General features: G+C 40.6%; 1 protein-coding gene across 3 annotated transcripts; it reads left to right on the top strand.

Moving 5' to 3' along the window:
* Nucleotides 1-275: 275 nt before the first annotated feature.
* FGFBP1 (fibroblast growth factor binding protein 1) lies at nucleotides 276-8,508 on the top strand. 3 transcript variants are annotated; one of them, XM_058804137.1, is made up of 3 exons: nucleotides 276-404; nucleotides 2,724-2,804; nucleotides 7,437-8,508. In XM_058804137.1, exon 3 carries the CDS (start codon nucleotides 7,462-7,464, stop codon nucleotides 8,176-8,178), a length of 717 nt encoding a protein of 238 aa, XP_058660120.1. In that variant the 5' UTR covers nucleotides 276-404; nucleotides 2,724-2,804; nucleotides 7,437-7,461; the 3' UTR covers nucleotides 8,179-8,508. The 3 variants fall into 3 exon arrangements, with proteins under 3 accessions (XP_058660120.1, XP_058660121.1, XP_058660119.1); XM_058804138.1 differs by lacking the exon at nucleotides 2,724-2,804 and having other exon boundaries at nucleotides 293-404; XM_058804136.1 differs by lacking the exons at nucleotides 276-404; nucleotides 2,724-2,804 and adding an exon at nucleotides 5,828-5,874.
* Nucleotides 8,509-10,304: the final 1,796 nt, after the last annotated feature.

Raw genomic sequence — 10,304 nt, 5'->3', positions numbered from 1 at the left:
AAATTTTGGGTGTTCTCTTTATTGTGCAGGTTTTTTTTCTCTGTATTATCTCATTAAACAAGAGGAATTTCCTCACTATTTCAGAAACATTCCTAATGACCATCACGGGCTTGGATCTGCTTGAATGAGTCAAACCCAGCTGTGTTTTTGCGGAAACCCCGCTGTCCTTGCCTGCAGAGACAGAGCAGCGCTCTGCAGGTCTGGGAGTGAGCTCTGCCTGCTCCAGCACGGTCAGAGAGCAGCTCAGTGACACATCAGCCACTGCTGACTGCACAAGGAGCTGGGAGCAGAACCTTGGTGGCAACGAATGTCAGGATCTCTAAATCAGAATGCTGCCAGGATAATGCATCACGTAAATAAAGAAGCACCACACGTAAAAACTACTGACTTCATAGATGAAGAAGGTAAACAGTAATACTGGGCTTAAAAATGATGGATAAAATTATTAAGCTGTTAGTTTCACTTAGAGATAACCACTATATGAAGCAGCAGCTTTCACTCAATTTACTAATGTCTGAGGAATTTAGTTCTTAAATTTAAATGTGAACCTCTGCATAAACTGGAGTTTGCTATAAAATAACCTTACTATTTAATCTTGTAAATTGCTCTTTTTTAATTAGCTTAAAATATAAAGCAGTCATTTTATTTCTGTTGTTCTCTGATTAACTTACAGTTAATACTTATTTGAATTAAATAGTGTTTGTTTATTTTTATTTGGGTTTCATGATATTAATTTTCATGTGGGTGCTGTTCTGCCAAATTCAGTTGTCAGTTTTGGCCAGCTTGTGAAATAATTGGATGGTGCTAGTCTCAATGAAAAGAGGCATCTCAATGATGCCTTTTAAAAATCTTTATTTAACTAATATGAATTTAATCCCAGGTCAGAAGTAACTGAAAATTGTTAACTGATAAGTTTGCTTCCACTTCTTTCAAATAAGTGTGCCTCCATGTAGAATCATTAATTAGCAGACCTCAGTGGACTGAAACCATCACTACATTTTAAATTAAACAGCCCCTTCCAGAGGAAGGCCAGTAGGCCATGGAATCATTTCCTGACGTGTTGGGCACAGGCAGGGAGCTGCAGGAGAGCTGGTGAAGGGGTCTCTGCCTGTGAGACAAGCACTTTATTGCTGTGTGGAAGGGCTGCAGCGCTCAGGGCTGATAGCTCACTGCCTTTTGTTACTCCTCAGCTCACAGAGTCGAGCAGGAAATGGAGTTTCAGCTCCTTGCCTGAAGCTTGCTCACGCAGGGACGGGAGTGCCCGAGCGCAGCCCTCAGTGCCGCACACAGTGACTGCTCCGGGGGCAGAGCTGGGGCCGCCACTTCTGCCCATGGACACACTTGGTCCTTCAGCAGGAGTTCCGACAGAAGTGATGGCACCTACAGCCTGGGCCTGCTGTGTTTGGTTAGTGAACAGCACCAGAACTGGCTGCTTGGTTTTAATCACAGCCAGAATCCCATATTGATGATGTGTGTGCCTAGACACCACAAATTGTTTGAGTGCTTGTATTGAATTGAATTGACAGTACTGATGGACCTTAATTTGAAATGTAAGCAGCTCTTCACATCACTGATCCTGGGTTTGTTTTAATTCATTCTGCCTGAGCATTTGCACAGAGAAAAACATCTTGTTGCCACACTGATGACTGACAAATGGCTGACATTCTATGGAACCTTATTTTTAGATGGTCAAAGGAGTCCAATCAACCATTTACTATTCACAAATAAATATTATAAATATAAATTTTATAAATATAATACATATAAATAATATAATATAATAAAATATAATATAATATAATATAATATAATATAATATAATATAATATATATAATATAAAAATATAAATTTTTTATACAAAAGTTTTACTGTTTGTTTATAAAATTTAGTTTTTATTCTGTGAGGAAAAAGCTATGAATGAACAGGAGCCTCTTGATGTCACAGAGAAGACACCACATGAAACTGCAGTTTGCAAATAATGCACCACTGCAACTAATAGTATAAATGATAATAATTTCCTATATAAAAAATACATATATGTGGATAATATTTAAGCAGCAACAAGAACTAACTGAGAAAATACTGTGCTTCTTCCACACCAATGAATCGTAACATAATAATAAGCATGAAACCTCTTCTTCTCTTTGCTTAAACAGCAGAATTTAATTATTGATTTAATTATAACAGTTCTGATGAAAAACTAAAGATGCTAATTACCTGTCTGAAATTTGAGACAAAAGGCACAGGAGTATCTCTGGTCTGAGATTTTCCATACAGAATTTACACTGGGATTTGAGTATCTATGTTTGTAATTCTCAATGACTACATTTATTTGCCAGTGTTGCCAATTTTTTCCTATGCCTTTTTATTTTAATAACTAAACAGCTCTCCATAAGTTTTACCTTGCCAAATTGGCTGTTCAGGTTTGCCATTTGTTGCATGGATCAAATTGTCTTTTGATGAATTGTCTGCACTGTTTGTTCTGGGGCAAATCTGTGCATGCAGTTTACAAGCAAACAGCATTTCAGCCCAGCAGAGGGCACAATTAAGGGGTATTTTAAGATGTGCATGACAGAAAGGAAAAAATGCTTTTTTGGAAATTATATTATAAACAGGTTTTTGCATCAACTTTTTTGTTGGCAATTAGGTACTAATTAAGCATCTAAGAAATTGAGCTCATAATTTAATTTTGTGTACTTTCTTTTAAAAATGAAAATTGAAGGAAGTGGCTGTTCTGATCACCTGATAGCACAGCTCCCAGAAGGATTTCTGAGCTACAGGATGAATGTGTACTACATGCCAGGTAGGTAGGAGACATCCACAAAGCATCTGTTATTATCTAATAACAACCAAACAAAAGAGATATTCTGAGGGCATAGCAATAAAACTCCCTGATGTCCAGACCAACCTCCATAGGCTGAGGCTGCTTTTTATGCACCTAAATATGTAAATCTTGGTTTCCTGAGATTTTTAAATCATCTAAGCAGGTCAGGCAAGAGCTCCAGCTGGCTCAGACAGATTATCTCAAAGATGATGGTGCCCATGTCAACAAACACCTGACTGCAGAACTCTACAGAAGCTCCTGCACACCACAGATGGGAAGAGCTGACATGTCTAGCTTGCCACAACCTCAGGGAGGGAGCACCAAAGGAAGAGAAAGCAGATTTTCACTTTTGCAGCCTTTTCTCTGCCTGTCCTCCCCCATTTTTGTGAAGTAGGCTCATATGTCCCATTGACATGGAGCAGCTGAACTAACACTGACATTGAAACTTATTTTGCTTGTCAAAGCCATCAAAACAGGGAATTTTGAAAGTGATGAATGGTGGAATGCTTAAATATTTTCAATACCTTGTGGTTAGTCTCACCAATAAATGGCATTTTGTAAATGCAGACAAAAAAATTGTTGCAACATCACCTGCAAGAACATTCCCTTTCCAGGTGAAGAACATCTGGCATCTCCTAGTGAATATCTCTGAGAAAGTGTGTGACAGAGCTGGAACAGGAACAAATAGCTCCTTCCTGTAAATCAGTGCTTGGTCACATTTCCCATGGTTCTTCAATACTTGTAACCTCCCTCTCTTACCTGTCTGGACACATAGTTCAGCTGCAGTAGGAAGGTGGTTTGGTGAGGTTTTTGGCTTGCTGAGGGTTTTGGCTTTGGCAGTTTGGTGAGGGTTTTGGCTTTGGCAGTCCCTTGCCAAAAGAGCAGCTTGCTCAAAGCTCTCATAGCTGAACCTATACCCTCATCTGCCAATATTTTAATTTATATGTTTATTTGTGTTTGCCCAAGTAATCGGGCATGTTAAAACTGCACCTAAATTAGTACCAGAACATGAGGTTAGCATGGCCCTTTGTTTTTATGCTGTCCCCAGGGTAATTAGCCCTGATGAGAGGCTCATTAACTACAGCACACAGCCACACTAATGCAGCTGCACAGTTTTGAGGATCCCACAATATACTAAATGCTTCAGATGGTGCTGTGCCTACTCTGGGGTATTGGTTTAGGACTCCTGGGCATGACAATGTCTGCCTTACTTACCTCTTGCATTGTCCTACTTCTCTGATTCCATTCCACCACACATTATTATTTATTTTCTGATCCCTGAGTCATCCCTGCCCCTAATTCATCATCCCTTGCCAGTGTTAACTACAAATCTTTCACATTTAGTGGACTCTTGCAAATAGTTTCATACGTACTCATGCCTATCAAAAGTGCACGGGGCACATCTGATAGCTGAACTCAATCAAAAAGCAGACATGTCTTGGGAGATAGCTCTGATATACAGATCAAACTCTTTGGTTTTCAAGTAAATGCATCCCATTCTCTGCATTTCTGTCCTGCATGAGTGGCAGAATTGCACTCTCTCTTCCTAATTTTTGTTTGTGATTTTTTAAAGAAAGTTAACAGTCTCCTCATTGCCAAACCAGTCTAGACAATACCTTGCCTACAGCTCTGTCCCTTCATATAATTCCACTTACATTGGATGGGAAAGAACCAAAGAGGAATGCCTGTCTATACCTTACACCAGTTTCTGCTTTTCTCTCTTCTTGCATTCTTGTTTTATTCTGATATTTCCCAAGCATGTACAACAAATGCCTTACATTTCTTCAATAAACCTGAAGCAATGAAGCTACAAAGAGGGACTCCTCTCCCCAGCTCTGAATGTGTTTTTAGATTTATCTAATGCTTTTTCTTTCAATCTGGTCCCATAATGATGTAACACACACCTTTCACACACAAAAGTTGGCAGAGAGGGGGGAACATAGACCATTGCTGTGCAGCTGAACCTTAGACCTGTCTGTCACTAATTCTGCAGGAGTTTGAATTTGTTTCTGAGTTTCATGCTTATGGACACTTTCCTAAATGCAGTCATACAATCAGAGAATCCTAGAATGGTTTGGATTGGAAGGGACCTTTAAATACCATCTAGCTCCAGCCCCCTGCCATGGACAGGGAACCTCCCCTGGACCAGTTTGCTCAGAGCCCATCCAGCCTGGCCTTGAAAATTCCCAGGGATGGGAAGTCCACAACCTCTCAGGTTAATCTATCCAGTGTCTTATCACCCTTATAAAAAACTTCCTTCCTCCTATTTTATCTAATCCAAATCTCTTTCAGTTTAAAGCCATCACCCCTTGTCCTGTTATTACATGCTCTGTACAAAGTGCCTCCCTGGCTCTCTTGTAGATCCTCTCTAGACACTGAAGGGCTGCTGGAAAATCTCACTGGAGCCTTCTCTTCTCCAGCTGACTCTCCTGCCCCAGCCTGTGCTCTCAGGAGAGCGGCTCTCTGATAAACTTAGTGGCCCTCCTCTGGACTGGTATTCCTTACTACTCAATAGTTCCTTATTTTGGGTGTTTGAAGTTCTTCAGTGCCAGTTTTTGTGACACGGGGTAACAAAAAGTTCAAAAGGTAACTTAGAAATGCTTTGTGGAATTGTTTTCATTATCATTATCAAATTCTGCTAAGCACAATGACAGTGCAACGTGTTGAGGGCATTGCAGGACGCATCCCTCAATAGCTGGTAAAAGAGACTTTAGAGAAGCTCATGATCTGATAAAGTTCTTATCATTGTTCAAGAGCAGGGAAGGACTTGGCCAAAGGAACACCCAAATTACGCAAGCTCACCTTGCCGCCCCCATAGCCAGGTGCTTTTTCTGTGCTGGGAATGAGGACTGGCACTTTTCCAGGGAGGTGTGTCAGAGGTGGGTGAGCATGGCCCTGCACAGTCCTATTGTGCTGTAACAATCCCTCTGGAGCCCCGAAGGCGTGTCCCTGCCTTTAAAAACACCCGCTGCTCCTGCAGCAGCTCCGGCTCTTCTGGAGGAGGGAATCGCACCGGGAGCTGCGCCTGGGTGTCCCAGCCCCCTGCAAGGTATGCACTGCACTCACCTTCCCTGTGCACTGCCCCACCTGCAGCAGGAGGGCACTGGGAATTCCTCATCCATTTAATGCTGTGTTTGCTGTGCTTGCAATGGAACTGTGAGTGCCACATGAGGTTCCCAAAGAGGGGTTCATGGAAGGAAGATTTGGGTATGGCACAGGGCATGAAGCAAATCGAGTGAGAACTAAGTACAGCCTGCTCATAGATGCTGCTACCTGTCCATTCTGCTTTCTAAATTAATTTACATTAATTTAGATTATTTATGTATTTAGATTATTTCAATATTTGCAGATAATTGAATGCTGTGTTTGCTGTGCTTGCAACAGAACCGTGAGTGCCACATGAGGTCCCCAAAGGAGGGGTCCATGGAAGGAAGATTTGGGTATGGCACAGGGCATGAAGCAAGTCTAGTGAAAACTAAGTACAGCCTGCTCATAGAAGCTGCTACCTGTGTGTTCTGCTTTCTAAATTCATTTACATTAATTTAGATTATTTAGATATTTGGATTATTCAGATATTTAGATTATTTCAATATTTGCCATTAACTGAATGCTGAAATAGATACTTTGTTAGCCTGGCTGCACATTCATTTCTGCTTTCTAACACAAAATCTTGGCTACAGAGATAACTATGATGGAAACATCTTAAAAATACATTTAGGATTTTGATCATCAAAATACCAGGTTTAAGCCCTTCTTTCATCCTGAAAGCTGTTTTATAAAGGCAAACACCTACAGAAATAAGCATGCTCTGTGCAGATGCAGGGATCACCTTGACAATAATTTGCTAACTAGCTAAATTTCAGAACTGAAGTTGCACATTTATGCCTGCAATTTTGTGGCTTTAAGCACAGCCCAGTACTCTGCAGGTTATCTTCAACAGCAAAAAGGTAATTCTCTTTGTCTAGCAGTCAAGGTGGAAAAGAATGCATCAAGAGTTACTTTTTGCTGTCTGGAAAGACAACCATAACCAACGAAGACAACCAATTTTTTTCAGAGCAAATTTAAATACTGACATAACCAGTGAATTACAAGGATTTTCAGGATGCCTACAAAATAGTTTGCTTCAACTTGAACCCAACAGTTTCCTTTCTGTCTGGGATATTTTTGAAGAATAGCCAGAGGTTGGAGTCAAAAATGCTTATGAGTCATTTCACAACATGGGAGATTGTGGGAACAACTGCTTTATTGTTATAATTTAAGATATCGATCTGAGATTGACAAATCCAAAGTCCAAATTTCTTCTCTGACTGCAGAAAAGATTTTAATTAAGGTACTTCAGTCACTGGGCTGTAGCATGCCCTGGCAGTGACTCTTCTGTTCCCCATTGCATAGATAAAGTAACTGAAAGTTACTCCACAGCCTCTCACAAGGGTAATTCATAATGGTATTTAAACCAGGTATTGTTTACACAAAGGACAGATCATTTTGCTGATAACATCACTTTAATAGGTACCAAAGTGCAGTGCAATGCCATGTCTGAAAAACTTCCACTGTCAAATGTAATATAGCATTAAGTGAAAAGGTTTTTTATTGTTTTGTTTCTTTTTGAAGGAAGATACCAGGCAGGACAGAGACCATGAGGATCAAAAGCTTTGGACTCCTTTGTGTGTTGATGCTGGTCTCCGAGATGCTCCTGGCCAACTGTGAAAGGCAGAAGGAAAGAAAAAAGGGAAGACAAGGCATAGAACATGGTGGAAAAAAACAAAAGGAATCTAAACAAGGAAATGAAAAGGGGCAGAAATCAAAAGGAGGAAAATCATCTCTTAAAGGCAAGTTTGAAACCAAGGAAAATGCTGAGTGCACGTGGTCAGTGCTGGACACAAACGCTGTTACTGTGCAGGTGCGGTGCAGGCAGGGGGACAGTGAGTTCTGGTGTGAGTTCTCTGGAGACCCTTCTGGCTGTGCACAGTATGCAGCAAACCAGAAATCCTACTGGAGACAAGTCTCCCGATCCCTCAAGAAGCAGAAGCAGATTTGTCAAGACCCCAAAAGTGTACTAAAATCCAAATTATGCAGGAAAGGCCCACGAAGTGCTCACCTCAGGCTGACTCACTCAAGCCTGCTAACAGCAGAGGGTCCTGCCAGAGAGAACACAACGCATCACACCAAAGAAGTTGTTCAGGCTCCAGCAGATGCCTCTGTGACTGAAAAAAGGCTTGAACAGAGTCCTCAAGACTGCGTGGAAGATGTAGATTACATTGACCAGAAAAAGGTGGCTGAGGAATACTGTCCAGAAGGTTTGCTTTCCTTCTGCAACTTTTTTATAACAATGGTCCAAGACAAGCGATGCTGAGGAGGTGTTTCTAAAGCTCTAAATCAGGAAAGTCTGGTCTCTTTTAAGTTACTGAAAACCATTGCAGATTTTATTCTTATGTTTTATAGTGTATATAAGCAAGAAGGAATATATTTTTCTGATTTTGTATATACACAACAGACTACCACATTTGAAGATGTTATAGATGCTATGTGCCCACAGATTGCTTCCCAATGGATGTGTTACCAGTGGATGTTACATGCTCTGTGCAGAAGTGTATCTATCAGTCATCTCCTTGGCCCTCTTTGAGCTGTGCTAGCCAAAGGGATGAATTCAGTGCCATGCACTTCTTGGTAATGTACCATGCTTTCGACCTAAAAATTATTAAGAAAAATAAACTTCGAAATACATTAAAAGTATTTCCTCCCTCTCTCTGTGTTTTACTAGATTTCTCTATAAGTGAAATATATCTAAGTCAAAGAATGAGTTTCCAGAATATCTATGTGAAGTGTTGTTTAAAAGTAGTTTTAAAAACACTTCTGCAACTTTGCAGACTTCAGCTTTTGATAGCGAGCTACATTATCGTTAGATTTTCATCATTGTAGTAATGAAGGGCAACAAAATTTTCTGACTTGTCAATAAGTGTGCAAATCTTCAGTTTTTAATCTCACCAAAGGATGTCAAAACACTTTGACAACACCAATTCCCTCTTTTCTCCTATAGTCTGAAGCACATTGTACCAACTTTCTGGTAGGTAAACAGAGGCACGGGGCTAGAATGAGTTATACAGGTTGTACACAGGCCCAGGACTGGATCCCTTACTCAGCAAATAAAGAGCTCATATTCAACACTGCCTGCAGGGTTTTTTGAAATTATATATTATTTTATTTTTTCTGTATGGAGGACACTAATATTTATCTGTTCATTAAACTTCATCTGTGTTGAAGATGAAGTCTAATGAAAAAACCCAAACAAGCAAACAAACAAAAACCCACAACATAAAAACCCGCCACAAAATTCCAAGAACAAAGATTTTAAAAAATGTAAAGCTAAATAATGACAACTGATCTTTGCTAATTTTTGAAAATTCAGCTGGAAGAACTGTAAGATACTTATGCTTTTCTTAAATACAGCTTACACTTTTCTTGTGGATCTGAGCACAAAAGTATGATCTTTGCTAGTGATCCACTTGAGGAAACTTGAAATTTTTATGAAAAACAATTTCCCTGATAATTTCTAGCAAATTAAACTGGGATTTCTGTCTCTTGAGAAAATTTCCTTCTGTTAATATGTCATTGCTAGCATAGTTTTAAGACGGGTAGCAATGAGTTGAATGTGGGATGCTGCTATTAGTCAGACAAACTGCATTTGAGAAGGATTCAGATGTATTTCACCAAGTAAAAATGACAAAAAAAAGAGATTCTTCTTACCAAACTTGTTGTCTCTGCATGCCCAGTGGAAACACTGCCTGTTACCAGGCCATGCAGGATAAATTTGGTTGGACTGGTGCCCACCAAAAGCAAAATTCCAGTAAAAAGGGGCATTAACACTAACACCTGGGAGGCTCAAGACAAAGCCATTTTGGTGCCAAGAAGGGTGGGAAAACAGCTACCAGCTCTTTATTATTAAAGGAGATACATAAATGCTGAAAGGGCTGGCAAATTGCCACTGCTAGACACTTTGTGCCTTCACATTAGGAGATGATTGAGATAAGAAAGTCAAAAATGCAGAGGAAGTATCAGAAGCTTTATTTGGCCCAAGCAATCACACACTACAATAATTATTAATGTCTGCTCTGGTATCCAGACACCTTTCTATTAGCTCCAGATTATAACCAGAGCACTGGGAAGGCCTGACTTAAGAGGCTTACTTGCTCCAGATATTTTGGAAAACGCCCAATCCTACCTCCCCTCAGCTGCTGCTACTCTGGGCAGCACTGAGTGAGGACTTTGTTGCCTGAAGCACATCACTCTGCTCACAGAAGGCACTGCTCTCCCTGTGGCTGCCAGCCAGCCAGGCACACTGGGCCACTGACACATCCCAGAGCAAATTCCAGCCAGGATTCCAGAGCTGTGAGCTCCATCTCCATGTGCAGGGCTGTCAGCACCTGGACCCACATGCTGGAGCTGCACGTTCCTCTCCAGGGATGCTTTACATTTCTTCTG

This window comes from Ammospiza caudacuta, chromosome 4, assembly GCF_027887145.1.
Source record: "Ammospiza caudacuta isolate bAmmCau1 chromosome 4, bAmmCau1.pri, whole genome shotgun sequence".
Classification (NCBI taxonomy): Eukaryota; Metazoa; Chordata; class Aves; order Passeriformes; family Passerellidae; genus Ammospiza; species Ammospiza caudacuta.
The sequence above is the reverse complement of the archived record's forward strand: the minus strand, read 5'-3'. Positions and strand labels throughout refer to the sequence as shown.

What these genes read in the sequence shown, in the direction of transcription:
- FGFBP1 (XM_058804137.1), top strand. Translation starts at nt 7,462, where the DNA reads ATGAGGATCAAAAGCTTTGGACTCCTTTGTGTGTTGATGCTGGTCTCC.